Raw genomic sequence first — 18,437 nt, forward strand, 5'->3', positions numbered from 1 at the left:
GAGACTCCGTCTCAAAAAAAAAAAAAAAAGAAAGAAAGAAAGAAAAAGAAAAGGAAAAAACAAGCCATAGACTGGGAGAAAATATTTGCAATACACATATCTAACAAAGGATTTGTACTCACAAAATATGAATAACTCTAATAAATGAATGATAAAAGGACACATCACCAATTCAAAAAATGGACAAACCATTTGAACAGACATTTCAGAACAGGAGATACAAAATGTCCAGCAAGAACAGAAAGTGTATGACATTATTAATCATGAGGGAAATGCAAATTAAAGTCAGAGTGAGATATCATCCACTCACTAGAATTGCTAAAATTAAAAACACTGACAATACCAAGCACAGATGAGAATGTGGAACAATTGGACTGCCCATCCCTTGCTGGTAGGAATGTAAAATGATAGCGACCACTTTGGGAAAGTGCCTGGAAATTTCCTGTAAAGTTAAATCTAACTTATGATCTTGGCAGTTTCACTCCTAGGTATTTACATGAGAGAAATAAAAATAGGTTCATCCAAAGATTTGTATAAGAATGTTTATGGCAACTTTATTCATAATAACTAAAATCTGGAACCAACCCAAATGCTCATCAACAGGAGAGTAGATAAACTATGACTAATTTATAGAGTATAATACTATTCAGCAATAAAAAGAACGAACTGTTATCACACAGAGCAACATGGATAAATCTCAAAAACATCATGTTGAGCAAAATAAGCAAGTTGTAAGAGTACATACTGCATGATCCTATTTATATGATTACAAGTACAGACAATACAGACAAGTACAGTGCCAGAAAGGAAGGAGCCATTGCTGGTGATAGGAACCAGAACAGTGGTGTTGAGCACAAAGCAATTTTCTGGGATGGTGGAAATGTTCTGAATCTTGACTGGGATGTTGGTTTCATAATGATTTACACTTAAGATACGTGCATCTCAATGAAAAAAAGGGGAACAAGGCTCTGTTGGACCTCGGGGGCAGGAGATCCTGGGACTTGGACATCAAGTTCAACTTAAGCACACTGAGGTCTCTCCTCTGGTCGCTGTCTGAGTTTGGTAATTTTCACATTGTTTTCCTCAGTATGCTATGAACACCCACCTCTCCAAATGAATAATGTAATCGAGTCAGAAGAGAGACCCAGATTACTACCAGATGGTAAACAAGGTAACTATCATTTAACTGATCAATGCCCTTATTAAAGTTTTGCTTCCTTGTCTTCGTGGAGGCAAAGCTTGTATTTTCTCTCCTATCTTAGCCCTATCTCCCAGTACTCTTCCCCTCACATAGGCATGTACCTGCCCTTATCTGCCAGCAGGTGTGAGAGAACCAATGAAAAAGGAGATCTGAGCTCTTGAATAGATGGAGTCTCCATTGGTGGAGAATATAAAAAGAGAAAATGGGAAAAGTAGACAGAGAAAAATACATGACAAATTACATGAATGGATTCCATCTTCTAAGGGAACATAAAAATCTTACATGACAACTTACATGAATGGATTCCATCTTCTAAGGCAACATAAAAATCTTACCCTCCCTTCCCTCCCAGGTTGAGATAAGGGGATTATTTTTAATTAATTTCATAGAACTATTAAGAGAAACTCAGAAATAACCTAAGCCATATCAGATTCAGGTGAGAGATGTTCCTTACAGAGTTGACCAGTTAGGGGTCCCTAGTACTGTGGTCACAGTCCAAGATTGGAGTTTTTGATATGGAGAGACAGGGGAGCCTGAAAGATAGAATTGCGCAGGGAGACAAAACTGAAATAGTGTTGGCAGATAGAAGATCAAAGTGAAATGGGAGAAACAGAAATGGAAAGAGAGGAAATATAAGACACAGCAGGGAAAACGTAAACTGAAACATCTGCCAAGGATCAGAGGTGAAAATGGAGAGAGAAGTATATGGAAAAAGAAAGATGAGAGGAAAATAAATACCAAGAAATGAGGACAATGAAGAGGTACAGAGGCAACTATGTAGGTAAAGAGTTAAGAAAAAAAGTGTGTAAAATCACTTGAGAGTGAAAAGTTGGATAAAAGGGAGAGAGAAGCAGACTGGGACAGTGTAGGTTTGAGGTAAGAGCACTGGGTATCAGCAACTTTACAAGGGTTGGCTCCATGAACCGTAAGTTTTCAGATTGAACTCTTCGCACATCAAAGGGCACTTACATCATACTCAGATTTCAATAGGCCTCTCCCAGAATAGTCCATTGATTCCCAAGCACAAATCTTCACTCTAAATTATCTTTAGAGTACATTTTTTCATGGACCTGAGGACCTTTACTCATGGGTCGGATAGACATCTACACTTGAATTTTTTCAAGAACCTTAAACTTGGTACTTTGAGAACTAAAAGCAACATCTTCATTGCTCAAGTTAGATCTAATTCCTCCACAGCACTCTTTCTCCCAGAGATGGATCACTATTGTCCCATGGTTTTTCAAGTTGGAAACCTAGTCAAGTCATTATGGATGACTCCTCCCTTGCCCTCAGATACAAGCCATTTATGCAGCCAATGTAATCATTTCATCTTCAGGTTGCCTCTGGCCTGTCCATCTTTGCATCCCCAAGACCAGGTCTCTGGTCCAGATCTCCATCACTCTCATGATTCTCAGGGCAACATCCTTTGCTCATCTCCTCCCTCTAATCTTGGTTCCATCAAATGTGTTATTTGCACTTCAACTAGATGGGATATTTAAAAATGGACCTTAGGTTGTATCATTTTCCTGCTTACCTCCTTAATACACTAAGGATTAAATAAGTGGGTTTTTAAGTAAAATCCAAAGGCATCCACAATGATCCACCTGCTTACTTCTCCAGCTTAATCACCTGCCTCCTGAAGTATTACTTCAAGGTGGAATAAAATTTCCCCCAATAATTTCAATTATTAAATCTCTCTTTCAAACTGAGCCTTTCCCTATGTTTTCTCTTTGCTGCCTTATTTAGAATTGTTTTCCTGTCCCACTATTCTCCATTTACCCTTCTCCAATCCAGCTAAATCCTACTTAAAATATATGATCAAAGGGAGGTCTTTCTTTAGAGAAAGCTAGGAAGGCACAATTGAGAGGCTAAGGATAGGGGAGAAAGAGTGGTATCAGAGAAAGCAAGAGAAAAATTTGCAGGAGCAGAGAAGAGAGAAATGCATCTAGGAAAGAGAGGCTCTAAGAAACATCCACAGAAAAAAACAGAGGCAGAGATTGAGGAAATGTACAGAAACAGATGGAAAGACTTGAGTGAGAAAACGTGAAAGAGAACAAGGTGTAAGGAAAGGAAGATTCCCCCACAATGGATGAATTATTCTCAGCCTCTGGTGAAGGTTACTGAAGGACTTAATCCTCAGGTCAGGTTGTTTGGGGAGTGGGGACCTTCTGGTTTATCAGGCTTTCTTAGTTTTCTCATTATTTATTTTCTTGTTTTGATGCCTTCTTGACTGTAAATCAAGACATCTGAGGGATTTCATTCCTTTCTGCAGAGAACAGCAATGCCAGTCATGAAATGGGTGATGTAGCAGTGCCTCAGGAAGCCTTGAGCTCCTCGCCAAAATGTGAGCCAGGTAAGGAAGGGGTGACTTGCTCTTCCTGACCTGCAGGGTGTCAGGAGGTGGAATTCAGAGCTGGTGTTTCCTGATGCATTTTACTCTGAGCACATTTCACAGGCAAAAGATCCATTTTGTCCTCAGATCCCATAATTCTGCTAAATGTTCCTAAGTGTATGTTATAGTAGAAATATGCTAGAGAAGGATGATGTCTTTCATGTCTACTAATAATAAAAACTTGATTATACCTACCCACCATTTATTTTCTCTAGAGAATAAAACTATTGTTGTTTGTTACTATTATTATTTTGTCCCTTACTATGTAGAAAGCCTTCATAAGAAACATGTTCCATCAGACCAACTACTCAAAAAACTAAATGATAATTTTTGTCAAATATTTTCCATTGTGTTACTATCTTACATAGTTATTGTTCAAAGAATTTTGACAAACAAGATGTCATTTTATCTCCACAGCTAATGAATTTAGATGGATAAACTTTTGCTTATTTCTATTTCATAGCTAAATAAAGTAGAAGTAGAAGCATAGAAAGGTGTAAGGTCTTTTACCAGGTCAAATTAGTCAAGCAAGAACATGACCCACATCCCTGCTGAGTCACTGCAGTGGTAGTTGTGTGAGTTTGGCAGAAATCAGTGTAGTCAGGATCATGGATCGAAGTTCACACAGGAGACCCAAGTAGGCCTGCAGGTTCTTAGGGGAGTGGGCCTGGTGCAAGGAGACTCTTATTCAACAAAAGCATTTCCATGGCCAGAGCAGGGAAAAGCAAAGAGAAATGGTAAGATTGGAACCTGCCGTGCAGGATGCAAGAAATCCAGAAGAAGAGAACCAGAAAGAAAAATGGAGACACAAGTAGGAAAATGTGATGGAGGGCATTGAAGATCAACAGAAAAGAAAAAGAGAGGGAATCCCAGGGAGTCAAGGAGATGGACAGTGCTTCATGGCATAGAAGCAAGAGCATGTGGTGGCCAAAAAATGAGAAGGAGAAAGGAGGTGGCAGAGAGATGACCGGAAGGAAAACAGGCAGAGCAAGGCTGTGGCGGGGCTCAGGCAAGGTCCTTGGAGCAATGGTGTGTTTTTTTTTGCAAGGAGAAGCTCACCTGAGTGCTGAACACCAGGATTCAGCAGGAACATGCTGAGGTCTGTGCTCTCATCACTGTGCCTTGTAATTTATTTCCAGGTTTCTCTTCAGAGTCTTGTGAGCAATTAGCCCTCCCAAATGCTGATGGAGGAGACACAGAAGATGCACCCAGTCTACTACCAGGTGGGGGAGGTAATTATGATTTAAATGACCAATTATCTCATTAAATTAGTTGGCCTATCTCTATGCAAGCAACACTTCCTTCTCTCTCCACCACCACCCCTGTAACACACACTTTCGTTCAGCCTGTGGTTGTTTGCCCCAGGTGTGTGGGAGGAAAGAGGTAAAGGAGGGCTAAGTCCTTTAGTGGAGGGGCTCCTGGGCAGAGAGCTTAAGCGTACAGAGTAATAAAAATTACTCTGATTGGAGGCACCAAATGGTGTTGCCTAAGTGGGCCCAATTTTATCTACATGAATATGGAATCTAAATCCTACCAGGATGGGGTTTGAAAAAAGAGAGAGAATTTTAAACTTACTTGCCAAGAATTATTTAGGAATAATGAAATACTGTATACAGAAGAGACAAAGTGGAAGTGACAAAGTTAGAAGAATGAATAGGGATATAATGGAGCAAAGAGGTAACAAATAGGAAGGTAACAAACAGAGGAAAGAGACAGAAATGCAAAGAAATGGTAGAAGTCAGGAAGAGGAAGTCAAGTCAAAGAGATCCTGGAGTTGGTTTATGGTGCAGATGCAGCAATGTGTAAAGAAAGGGTTAGAGGGAGAAAAAAGAGAAGGAGAGAGAGGGAGAGAGGGGAAAGGGGCCCGACAAGGTGCTAAAAGAAGTGGAGCCATTCTTGTTTGGTGCAAAGATACATTTATTCCCAGGGAGCAGTTCTACACCTGAACGTTAGAGCTCAGCATGGATCCAGGTAGGTGTCCAGGTCACTGTCAATTGTCTGTCATGTTCCTCTTTCGCTCCGCAGTGTCCTGTGAACTTGCTATACAAACAGATGAAGGAGAATTAGATGAAATGCCCACATTACTGCCTTACGATACAGAAGGTAATTAGGATTTAAATTAAAGCTTTGTTATTCTGTCAACATACAAAAACACCTACTCTTTCATCTCCCTTCCCATTCCCCCATCTATTCATGTATTCATCCATATATCCATCCATCTATCCACATATTCATCCATCCATCCAGCCAGCCAGCCAGCCAGCCATTCATCCATGCATCCGTCCCCACATACAGACACAGACAGTCTATGCCCAGCTTCTTCCTGCTTTTCTTGAGAGAGACAAGTAGCAAAAGAAGGATAATCTCAAACTGGTTGGGGCTTTCCTGCATATAGGACATAGGGAAAGAGAGAGGGAAAGGAAAACATAGATTGAATCATTAAATAAAGAGAGATCTGAGTGACTGCCAGTTTTACCTAAATAGTCATGGGATTCAAATATTACCATGTTGGGTAATATTTGGGTAATAATACCACATTGGGTTATAAGGAAGGGGAGATAATTTTCAACTTATTTTCTCAAGGTTATGCCAAGAGCATGGATATAATGAGTATATTGCAATATAGAAAACTCAGTGAAAAACTGTTGAAATGAACTTCACAAAGGGAAGAGTCCCTGCCCCTTTGTTAATGGCAAAAGATGAGACCTTTGATGGTATGGGAGAAAAATAAGACAGAATATACAGAAAGACTGAAATTTAAATTAAAATTAAATTGAAATTGAAAAATTAGGAACAGAAAGCTAATTAGAGAGAACAGATATAGGCATAGAAATGAGCACCATGGAAGAAGGGAGATAAACTTGATTATTAAATAAGGCACAGGACTTAAAAGGTGGAGAAAATATTATGAGAGGAACAGAGAGAAGAAAAATGCTCGAAGACAGAGACAGTGGAGGAGAGGCATTAAAGTTATACACAGAGAAAAAGAGAAAGGAGAATAAGTGAAAAGTTAGCAGAGAGTGAAAACTGCTTGCAAGAGATGGGGAACAATATGGGACATTGTAGGGATAGAGAGAAGATTCACTAGGCAGAAATAATTTCTGGCCCAAGAATGAGACATGTTAGCAGTGAGTTTTCATGAGGGTGTTCCCAAGCTATCAAAATGGCACCTGTAATGTCCTCAGAAGCAGTCACCCTCCCCCTGAGGCTTTCATGTCTCTCCCAACTTAATGATTTCAAAACACATATGTCCAGATTTATCTTCTAAGTTCATTCGTCTGAGTACCTGAATACGTTCATGAAGATATTTGAAAGACCTCTTCATTTGGATGTTTTTCAAGAACCTCAATACAAGACACCTCCAAGATTGTACATACCATCTTTCCTGACACAGATCTAACTTCTCTCCCAGTGTTCCTTATCTCAGGATGAAACACTATTACTCCATTCTTCAAGCAGAAACCTAGGAGCCACTCATGACTCTCCCCACCTCCCTCAACTTAACCACCCCATCAACCATCCAGTAGACTTTTAGTGAGTTCTACATATCTTACCTGTCCATTTCCTTCCACCCCAACACAAAAACTCTGGTAAGATCTCTCTCTTGAACTGGAGCAACAGCCTCTAGACTCATATCTTTCCTCTGATCTTGTACCTCTCACATCCATTCTTTCCAACTCAAACAACTCTTTCAAAAATGGAAGTTGGCTTATCTTACATTTCTACTTTAAATCAATAACTACTTGGGGTCATAAGGATTAAATCTATTTTTTCCCAGGGCTCCAGCTTCATGTCTCTCTCTCCTGCAATTACTTCGAAGTTTATATACAAATGTTCTAGTCATTGTCATTTTCTGATGACTTTTTCTCATCTGAGCCTTCCTAAAGGCTTAGCCCTGTGCTTGGAAAAGTCATCTTGTTTCACTACAATCTCCACCATGCTCACTAATCTAGTGAAATCATATGGAAATTACAGACATTCTCAGATATGCCTTTTTTGATCCCTAGTTCTAGAAAGCAACAGGATGACAGATGCAGCAAGGACATACAGTACAGCACCAGGGAAGAAAGAGGGAGACGAGGAAGGCAGGAACAGTCCCGGAAAAAGAAACCAAGACAAGGAGAAGTACCAAGAGAGTCCAGCGGCAAGAGACAGAGGTAGAAACACAAGCAGCAGAGACGTGTGTCAAGGGTGAAAATGAGAGTGCCAACATGGGGTGGGAGAGCAGGTGTACAAGGTTTCTGACACTCTTTATCAGATGACTGGATTGCACAAGAGCTCCTTTTACCCTCACAAACTCTTAAACATCGGTACACAAACAGCTAAACGTCTATCTTACAGACTGGGAAATAAAGCACAGAAATGCAAACAGGATATTATCACCAAGGCAAAGTAGAAAAGGAAGAGTGGGTACCAGTGTCCTGGATGTGTCACTGGGTGATGGTTGTGCAAAGCCAGCTGGGAGTTCAGGGCAGGGTCACAGGGTCAGAATAGAAAGAAGCCCAAGGAGTTCTGCAGGTTCCTGGAGGAGTGGACCAGGGACCAATATAAGGCTTTAAGGGGGGAAAAAAAAATGCTAGTGGGAGGGAAGGGAAACCATGGAAACACAGCATGGAAATGGAGCCTGCCCTTTGGCATAGGATGGATATAAAATAAGAGCTAAAGAAATAATAGAAAAGGGATACAGTATTACTGAAAAAGAAAAAGATTCAGTATTACTGAAAAAGAAAAAGATACAGTATTACTTCCTAGAAACAGGAAGCAGGAGAAGCCAGTTGGAGAGAAGACCAGACAATCCAAGGGCTGCCCAGCTAGGAGGGAATTGTGTGGAGGCAGAATTGTGAGGAGGACACTGAGAATTAGAGAGAAGGAGAAAAGGAGCTGCAACAAGATGGAGAAAAGGTGGAACAAGACGGGGGTGGCTGTCAGCGTTTGCCCATCTTGGATGGCGTGAACGCACTGAGGTCTGTGTCCACGTCACCCTCTGTGGTCTGTCAATTTATTGTTTCTCTGCAGAGACGTTTGATCTAAAAACTTCCCAAATCACTAATGAAGGAGAACCAGAGAAGGGGCTCTGTCTACTACCAGATGAAGGAGAAGGTAATTATGATTTAAGTTTTTTAATATTTCAGTACATCTTTGTTTTCTAGTTGGTATGGAAAAAACGTTTCCCTTTCTCCCATCCTACCCTTCCCTTCTTCACATTCGCATGCATACAGATGGAATTAGATCAACTTTCTGTTGTGCCTTTTTGAAAACTGTGAGAGAAACAAAGGATCAAGGTGAGCTGAGCCCCTGAGTGAGGATCATTTTTTTTGCATGGGGTACATAGGAAGAATGAATATACCAGAGGTAGGCTGGGGCGCCAGAGAAGAAGTGCCTGGGTGATGTTATTAAACACACATTAAACCTACATAACAGCAGATTATGGCAACTGAAGCAGGGGAGAATGTTTTCAGCCTAATTCCAGAAGGATCTGGAGCACAGACATGTTTTGTGAAAGATTGAAGTCTTGCAATTGAGAAAGTCATGCGGGAGACCCTTGGGATGGCACTAACAAGGGAAGGACCTGTGGTGCTATAGCCCTTGTGTAAACAGAAGATCTTTTCCAACCTGAGAGAAAAGAACTTTGGAATGAGGAAAATACATAAAATAAGGGATATTTTACTGGCATCTAGGAGCATAAGATAAAACCCAAAGAAACAGAAAAGGAGAAAGTAGAAGACACATAGAAAGTGGGTAACCTCAAGGAGAAAAATTAGAGAAAATTCTGCAAATGGCAGCAAATACAATAATAACAACAATATGGGAAGGAAGCACCGAAGAAATTATGCAGAGAAAGAGACAGATCAAAATAATTAAAGAACCTGTAAGGAGTGAAAACCGTTGTCCAAGTAAAGGAGCAGGTCGAGGGCCTGTGGAGCTGAAGTCAGTCACTATGTACAAGCAGCTCCCAGCAAAGGGCGCCTCTGTCAACAGTGAGTTTTCCGATTCAGGTCCCCCTAGGTTGAGGGTGACATGGAAGCATACTCAGAGCATAAGAACACTCTTTTCCCAGTCTCATCTGCTCAGGTAGTGGAATGATTCTCGTGTACATATCTGCTTTGCAGACCTGACTTCCAAGTTCTTCCATCCATGTGCCTGAAAATATTTATCCCAGGATCCTCCCCATTGCGATGTCTTTCAGGAACTAAACACACCCGAAATGGAAACGAACACCTCCTCTGAACCTAGAAAGTCCCCTTTCTCCAGGGTTTGCTCTTTCAATAAAGGGATGAATATCCTGTTTGCTGTTGTACTCATCAGACTCTTTTTCTCTGCTCTAACACAATTGTTATTTGCAAGATATCAATCAGATCATTATTTTCCCCTTCGACATGGTAATGTTTGTTGCACAGGATTAGATGAGTTATCCTTCCTGTGGATTTCTGTGGCTTCCATCCTTCATGGGGCCCCAGACCATATCATATGTCTCATCTCTACTAATGGCATCAATTGTTTCGGGAGCTGCAATGATCTGATCTTTCTTTTATGTGTGGGCCCTTGAGCCACACTTCCCCTGTAGTATGTGTTGCTGCCCTGGCCCACTCTGTTCCTGATCCCCTTCCTTATCTGGTTCATTTCCACCATCCCAGGGATGCCTTTTCTGATGCCCAGTACGAGAAAGGGGGTGACAAGGAAATAGATAGCGAAAGCCAGTAAAGAGCAGAGTCGGGGTGCAAGAGAAAAAGACAGGAGCAGAGAAGGGGGCAGAAACACATGGAAACAAAGAGAAGCACCTGGAGCCACTGGCAGCAGGAAAGCAGGGCAGAGAAAGAGGAAATGTGCAGAGGAAAGGGGGAGGGGAAGAAGGAGAGAGAATTCGGAGTCCAGGCGGAAGTGAGCTGATGGATGGTTCTCAGCCTTGGTGACAGCAACTGGAGTGTATCCACCTACAGGCCAGGAGGACCTGGGTGGCGGACAGCCCCACCCAGGAGATACTTCAGCTTCCCACATCTTCACTAAGTTTTCTCTCCATAATTTCTTGAGGGATTTATTTTCTTTCTGCAGAGGGCAGTGATGGCTGTTCGCAAACGTGTGATGGAGAAGAGCCCCAGGAAGCCTCTAGCTCCCTAGCAAGATGTGGGTCAGGTAAGGAAGGGGAGGATTTCTGGCCCTGGGCTGCAGAGTGTCAGGAGGTTGAATCTGGAGTTTGTGTTTCCTGATTGTCTTTCCTCCAAGTATACTTCACAGTGAAAGAATGCAATTAAATCTGAGATTTTTCACATTTTCTATACATGGATCTTTTGGGAAATGCAGGGAGGAATCTTAACATAGAAGTCTATGTTTAACAGAATGAGTTTTCTTGTTTGAAAGTATGTGTTTAGATAATCACGTGGTAGTTGGATTATGTCAAGGCAAGGCAGTATTTCTCTCCTTCATATTCTCATGCCTATTAATACTAAAGCATTAAAATATTTTCCTGAGCAAGATCTGATACCCTCACAAAACCTTAAGATAGGGGCTGATAAACTGGGTAATCCTATTTTACAGATGAAGAAATATAGGTCAGAATATCTAGGAGGAAAAAAATCCTCTTTGCCTGTATTTTTCATCACTATCAATAGTATTACTTGAATTTAAAATTATATTCTCACTCACTTTTTCTTTGGGAATGAGAAAGCTTATCATTCCTCTGCTGGTAGATACTTTTTATCATTTCATCACAAACTTGACAAAGCCTTCAAAGAAATGGTATCCTATCCTCTAATTGACAGAATTCAAATGCACTCTTTATGAGACTAAATGCTATTTTTAACCAATACTCTTCATTATGTCATTGGATCATGCAGTATGTCTTTAGAGGACTCTCATAAGTGTCACATTTTTACCCTCAGAAACTTCAAGATTTAGGCAGGGAAAGTGCTGTTATTGTTGTTTTGAGGAGCCAGAAACACCGAAGTACATGTGACACCAGTGTTTGTTAACACCCGAGAAGGAAGGAAATGCGGAGACTTTTGTCCTGGAAGTTACTTTTGTCCCAGAGTGAACTGGATGACTCCTTACAGGCTTCCAGTTCTGTGAGGCAGGCATGGGTTGGGGTAGGGTCCCATAGACTGAGTCCAGTGTGGAAACCCAAAGGGCTTTTAGGAATCCAAGAGACTCTACCAGGGTTTAATGTAAAGAGACTTTTATTAACAAATAAAGCAAGCTTAAGCAGAGGAGTGGAGAAATTATTGAGAGTTAGAAAGTATGTAAATATAATCTATGATACGAGATAAGAGATATCCAGAAAAATAGAGCCAGAAAAGATAAACAGAGATAGAATGTGTGAAGTAGACATAGCACATCACTGGAGGAGAGAGAGACACATAGTCAGGGAGAGACTTTTGGAAGAGAAAGTCCAGAGAGCCACAGAGAAGGACAGTTGCCTTCATAGAGTAGCGCTCTATGAAGGTGTACAAAAATATAAGTGTATACCTTCATGTGCCTCAATAGGTGTAAAGTGGGGCAAGGACATAAAGCACAGGACCAGGGATGCAGGAGGGAAATGAGGGAGGCAGGAGCAGTCCCAGAAAAAGAAACCAAGACAAAGAGAAGTACCAAGAGACTCCAGTGCCAGGAGACAGAGGTAGAAACACAAGCAGCAGAGACGCGTGTCAAGGGTGAAAATGAGAGTGCCAACATGGGGTGGGAGAGCAGGTGCACAAGGTTTCTGACAGTCTTTATCAGATGACTGGATTGCACAAGAGCTCCTTTTACCCTCACAAACTCTTAAACATCAGTATGCAAACAGCTAAACGTCTATCTTACAGACTGGGAAATAAAGCACAGAAATGCAAGCAGGATATTATCGCAAAGGCAAAGTAGAAAAGGAAGAGTGGGCACCAGTGTCCTGGATGTGTCACTGGGTGATGGTTGTGCAAGGCTGGCTGGGGGTTTAGGGCAGGGTCACAGGGTCAGAATAGAAAGAAGCCCAAGGAGTTCTGCAGGTTCCTGGAGGAGTGGACCAGGGACCAATATAAGGCTTTAAGGGGGAGAAAAAATGCTAGTGGGAGGGAAGGAAAATCATGGAAACACAGCATGGAAATAGAGTCTGCCCTTTGGCATAGGGTGGATATAGAATAAGAGCTAAAGAAATAACAGAAAAGAGATACAATATCACTAAAAAAGAAAAAAGAGATAGAAACAGGAAGCAGGAGAAGCCAGTTGGAGAGAAGACCAGACAATCCAAGTGCTGCCCAACTTGGAGGGAACTGTGGAGGCAGAACTGTGAGGAAGACACTGAGAATTAGAGAGAAGGAGAAAGAGCAGATGCAACAAGATGGAGAAAAGGCGGAACAAGACGAGGGTGGCTGTCAGCGTTTGCCCATCTTGGATGGCGCGAACGCACTGAGGTCTGTGTCCACGTCACCCTCTGTGGTCTGTCAGTTCCTTGTTTCTCTGCAGAGAACTTGGATCTAAAGACTCCCCAAATCACTAATGAAGGAGAACCAGAGAAGGGGCTCTGTCTACTACCAGATGAAGGAGAAGGTAATTATGACTTAAATTTTTAGATATTTGAGTACTTCTTTGTTTTCCAGTTGGCATGGAAAAAAAACTTCCCTTTCCCCCATCCTACCCTTCCCTTCTTCACATTCGCATGCATACAGATGGAATTATATCAATTTTCTTTTGGGCTTTTTTGTAAATTGTGAGAGACAAAGGATCAAGGTAAGGTGAGTCCCTGAGTGGAGACCATATCGCTGCATGGAGAATATAGGGAGACAGAATATGCCAGAGGTAGACTGGGAGCACCAGAAAAGAAATGCCTGGCTGATGATATTAAACACACATTAAACCTAAATATCAGCAGGTTATGGTAATTGAGGCAGGGAGATTGTTTTCAGCCTACTCCCAGAAGTATCAGGAACACAGACACAAGTTTTGTGAATGATTGAATGCTTGCAGTTGAGAAAAGTCATGTGGAAGACCCTTGGGATGGAACTGACAAGCAAAGGATATGCGGTTTTATAGCTCCTGCGTAAATGGAGTAACTTTTCCAACCTGGGAGAAGAGAACTTTGAGAGTGAGGAAAATATATAAAATTATGGACATTTTACAGGCATCTAAGAGGGCAAGGTAAAACCCAAGGAAACAGAGACAGAAAAGGAGAAAGTAAAAGACAAAGTAGAAAGAGGATGACCTCAATAAGAAATAAGAGGCAGAGAGAAAAGTTAGAGAAAATTATACAAATGGAGGCAAATACAAATGACAACAATGTTGGAAGGAAGCACAGATTAAACTACGCAGAGAAAGAGACAGATCAAAATGAGTTTTCTGATTAAGGTCTCTCTAGGTGGCGAGTGGCACAGAAGCATACTCAGAGGGTAAGAATTCTCTCCCCGCAGACTCATCTGCTCAGGTAGTGGAATGATTGTCAAGTGTTTAGTATCTGTCTGCCAGGCAGGCCTCCCTTCCAAGCTCTTCCATCCATGTGCCTGAAGACATTTATCGTGGGACCTTCCTTACTGCAATGTCTTTCAGGAACTGAACACTTCACGGTAGAAACCAACACCTCCTCTGAACTTAGAAACTCCTCTTTCTCCAGGGTTTTGCTTTCTCAGTAAAGGGAGGAATGTCCTGTTTGATCTTGCACTTATCAGACTCATTTTTTTTTCTGCTTTAGCACAACTGTTATTCGCAAGATATCAGCCAGATCACTTTCTTTTCCCCTTAGATCTTTTCCCCTAGTGATCTTTGTTGCACAGGATTAGATGAGTTATCCTTCCTGTGGATTTCTGTGGCTTCCACCCTTCATGGGGCCCCAGCCCATATCATCTGTCTTGTCTCTACTAATGGCATCGGTTGTTTCAGGAGCTGCTCTTTTATGATCTGATCTTTTATATGTGGACCCTGGAGCCACACTTCCCCTGTAGTATGTGGTGTTGCCTTGGCCCACTCTGTTCCTGATCCCCTTCCTTATCTGGTTCATTTTCACTGTCCCAGGAATGCCTTTCCTTATACCTAGTTTTAAAAAGGGGGTGACAAGGAAATAAACAAGATAGGGAAAGCCAGTAAAGAGCAGAGTCAGGGGTGCAAGAGAAAAAGACAGGAGCAGAGAAGGGGGCAGAAACACATGGAAACAAAGAGAAGCACCTGGAGCCACTGGCAGCAGGAAAGCAGGGCAGAGAAAGAGGAAATGTGCAGAGGAAAGGGGGAGGGGGAGAAGGAGAGAGAATTCGGAGTCCAGGCAGGAAGTGAGCTGATGGATGGTTCTCAGCCTTGGTGACAGCAACCGGAGTGTGTCCACCTACAGGCCAGGAGGACCTGGGTGGCGGACAGCCCCACCTAGGAGATAATTCAGCTTCCCACATCTTCACTAAGTTTTCTCTTCATAATTTCTTGAGGGATTTATTTTCTTTCTGCAGAGGGCAGTGATGGCTGTTCACAAACGTGTGATGGAGAAGAGCCCCAGGAAGCCTCTAGCTCCCTAGCAAGATGTGGGTCAGGTAAGGAAGGGGAGGATTTCTGGCCCTGGGCTGCAGAGTGTCAGGAGGTTGAATGTGGAGCTTGTGTTTCCTGGTTGACTTTCCTCTGCGTATACCTCACAATGAAAGGATCCAATTATATCCTGAGATTTTTCACATATTCTGTACATGGATCTTTTGGGAAATGCAGGGAGGAATCTTTATATGGAAGTCCATGTTTAACAGAATGGGATTTATTGTTTGAACATATGTATTCAGACAGTCTAGTGGTAGTTGAAATATGCCAAGACAAGGCAATGTGTTCCCTCCTTCATATTCTCGTGCCTTTCAATACTACAGTATTAAAGTATTTTACCAAATAACATCTCCTGATACCCTCACAAAACCTTAAGATGGGGGCAGGCAAACTGCATAATCCTATTTTACAGGTGAAGAAATAAACGTCAGAAATACGGTAGGAAGAAGCAATGCTCTTTTGTCTTTATTTTTCATAGCTATCAATACTATTATTTGAATTCATATAAAATTTCTATTCTCACTCCCTCTATGGAAATAAAAAAGGGTGTCATTCCTCTGCTGGTAGATACTTTTAGTCATTTTTTCACAAACTTGACAAAGCCTTCAGTGTAATGGTATTCTACCATCTAACTGGCAGAATTTAGATCAACTGTTTATGAGACTAAATGCTGTTTTTGACCAGTACTCCCCATTTTGTCATTGGATCATGCAGTGTTTTTTCAGAGTACTCTGACAAGTGTTATAATTTTACCCATAAAACCCTCAAGACTTAGAGAGGGAAGGTGCTGTTATTGCTGTTTTGAGGAGCCAGAAACACAGAAGTGCATGTGGCACGGGTGTTTGATAAGACTCAAGAAAAAAGAAAGAGCAGAGACCAGTGTCCTGGATGACTCCTTACAGGCTTTCAGTTCTATGAGTGGGCATGGGTTGGGGTGGGGTCCCATAGTCTGAGTCCAATGTGAATGCCCAAAGGGTTTTTAGGAATCCAAGAGACTCTCCCAGGGTTCAATGGAAAGATACTTTTATTTAACAAATATAGAAAGATTAGGGAGAGATGAGGAAACATTATCAAGAGTTGGAAAATACTTGAATGTAATCTACGATACGAGATAGGAGATATCCAGAAAAATAGAGCCAGAAAAGGGAAACAGAGAGGCAATATGAAAAGCATATGTAGCACATCACTGAAGGAGGAAAAAACAGTAAGGGAGAGGAGATGTTAAGAAGAGAAAGTCCAGAAAGCCAAAAAGAACCACAGATGCCTTCATAGAGTAATAATAAAAAGGTATCACTAGTAGAAGGGGCTACTATCTAGGCTGGGTGCAGTGGGTCACCCTGTAATCCCAGCACTTTGGGAGGCCAAGGCAGGTGGATCACTTGAGGTCAGGAGTTCAAGGCCAGCCTGGCCAACATGGCAAAACCCCATCTCTACTAAAAATACAAAAATTAGCTGGGTGTGGTCGAGCACACCTGTAGTCCCAGCTTCTCGGGAGACTGAAACAAGAGAATTGCTTGAACCCAGGATGTGGAGGTTGCAGTCAGCTGAGATCACACCACTGCACTCCAGTCTGGTGACAGACAAGACTCCATTTCAGAAGAAAAACAGAAAAAACAAGGGGCTACCACTTAATCTCAAACAAAAGGCTGAATTTATTGTTCAATTAAGGGACAGTTGCACTTGTAGGTCAGTTTCTCTGACCAGAGAACGTTTGTGGAAATGTGGATCTTGGTGACTGGTGGCCTTCAGAAGTGAGATTTGTTAGTGGTTAGCCGACCTTTAGTGAAAGCAGGTCACTGGAGTGTGGCTGTTACTAACTGGCTGACTTTCAGAAGCACGGGGAAGTGAATGGTTGGCTGGCTTTCAGAGGCGTGTGTACTGGCCAGAAGCTGTTGTTGATTCATTGGGATGATTCTGGTTGTTATTGACCATATGGCCAAACAATAATGAGTTTTCATAGAAGTGTAGGGACTTTCAATTATCACACACATATATACCACAGTTTCTTTATCCACTCATTAATTGGTGGGCATTTGGGTTGGCTCCACAATTTTGCAGCTGTGAATTGTGCTGCTATAAACATGCGTGTGCAAGTATCTTTTTCGAATAATGACTTCTTTTCCTCTGGGTAGATACCCAGTAGTGGAATGCTGGATCAAATGGTAGTTCTATTTTTAGTTCTTTAAGGAATCTCCACACTGTTTTCCATAGCAGCTGTACTAGTTTACTTTCCCACCAGCAGTGTAGAGTGTTCCCTGTTCACTGCATCGACGCCAGCATCTACTGTTTTTTGATTTTTTGATTATGGCCATTCTTACAGGAGTGAAGTGGTATCGCATTGTGGTTTTGATTTGCATTTCCCTGATCGTTGGTGATGCTGAGCAATTTTTTCATATGTTCATTGGCCATTTGTATATCTTCTTTTGAGAGCTGTCCATTCATGCCCTTAGCCCACTTTTTGATGGGATTGTTCGTTTTTTTTCTTACTGATTTAAGTTCATTGTAGATTCTGGATATTAGTCTTTTGTCAGATGTATAGATTGTGAAGATTTTCTCACACTCTGTGGGTTGTCTGTTTACTCTGCTGACTGTTCCTTTTGCCATGCAAAAGCACTTAGGTTTAATTAAGTCCCAGATATTTATCTTTCTTTTTCTTGCATTTGCTATTGGGTTCTTGGTCATGAAAGCATTGCCTAAGCCAATGGTTAAAAGGGTTTTTCTGATGTTATCTGCTAGAATTTTTATAGTTTCACGCCTTAGATTTAAGTCCTTGATCCATCTTGAGTTGATTTTTGTATAAGGTGAGAGATGAGGATCCAGTTTCATTCTCCTACATGTGGCTTGCCAATTATCCCAGCACCATTTGTTGAATAGGGTGTCCTTTGCTCACTTTATAGTTTGTTTGCTTTGTCAAAGATCAGTTGACTGTAAGTATTTGGGTTTATTTCTGGGTTCTCTATTCTGTTCCGTTGGTCTATGTATCTATTTTTGTACCAGTACCACACTGTTTTGGTGACTATGACCTTATAGTATAGTTTGAAATCATGTTGTGTGATGCCTCTAGATTTGTTCTTTTTGCTTAATCTTGCTTTGGCTTTGCATGCTCTTTTTTGGTTCCATGTGAATTTTAGAATTGTTTTTTCTAATTCTGGGAAGAGAATGGTAGTATATTGATGGAGATTGCATGAATTTGTGATTGCTTTTGGCGGTATGATCATTTTCACAATATTTTCACAATATTGATTCTACCCATCCATGAAGCATGGGATGTATTTTCATTTGTTCATGTTGTCTATGATTTCCTTCAGCAATGTTTTGTAGTTTTCCTTATAGAGGTATTTTGACTCCCTGGTTCGGTATATTCCTAAGTTTGGTTTT

General features: G+C 41.4%; 1 protein-coding gene across 4 annotated transcripts in view; it reads left to right on the top strand.

Moving 5' to 3' along the window:
* The window catches only part of SP140 (SP140 nuclear body protein), a 76,759-nt gene that overhangs the window by 15,677 nt on the left and 42,645 nt on the right, over nt 1–18,437 (top strand). The window contains exons 4-12 of one of the 4 annotated variants that reach the window (XM_011951971.1): nt 1,088–1,171; nt 3,474–3,554; nt 4,733–4,825; nt 5,619–5,696; nt 7,601–7,750; nt 8,610–8,693; nt 10,644–10,724; nt 13,005–13,106; nt 14,984–15,064. In XM_011951971.1, coding sequence (XP_011807361.1) covers nt 1,088–1,171; nt 3,474–3,554; nt 4,733–4,825; nt 5,619–5,696; nt 7,601–7,750; nt 8,610–8,693; nt 10,644–10,724; nt 13,005–13,106; nt 14,984–15,064 — 834 coding nt within the window. The remainder of the gene's footprint in view (nt 1–1,087; nt 1,172–3,473; nt 3,555–4,732; nt 4,826–5,618; nt 5,697–7,600; nt 7,751–8,609; nt 8,694–10,643; nt 10,725–13,004; nt 13,107–14,983; nt 15,065–18,437) is intronic. The other 3 variants (XM_011951972.1, XM_011951973.1, XM_011951974.1) reach the window with 3 other exon arrangements.

Source organism: Colobus angolensis, unplaced genomic scaffold, assembly GCF_000951035.1.
Source record: "Colobus angolensis palliatus isolate OR3802 unplaced genomic scaffold, Cang.pa_1.0 Scaffold33, whole genome shotgun sequence".
Lineage (NCBI taxonomy): Eukaryota > Metazoa > Chordata > Mammalia > Primates > Cercopithecidae > Colobus > Colobus angolensis.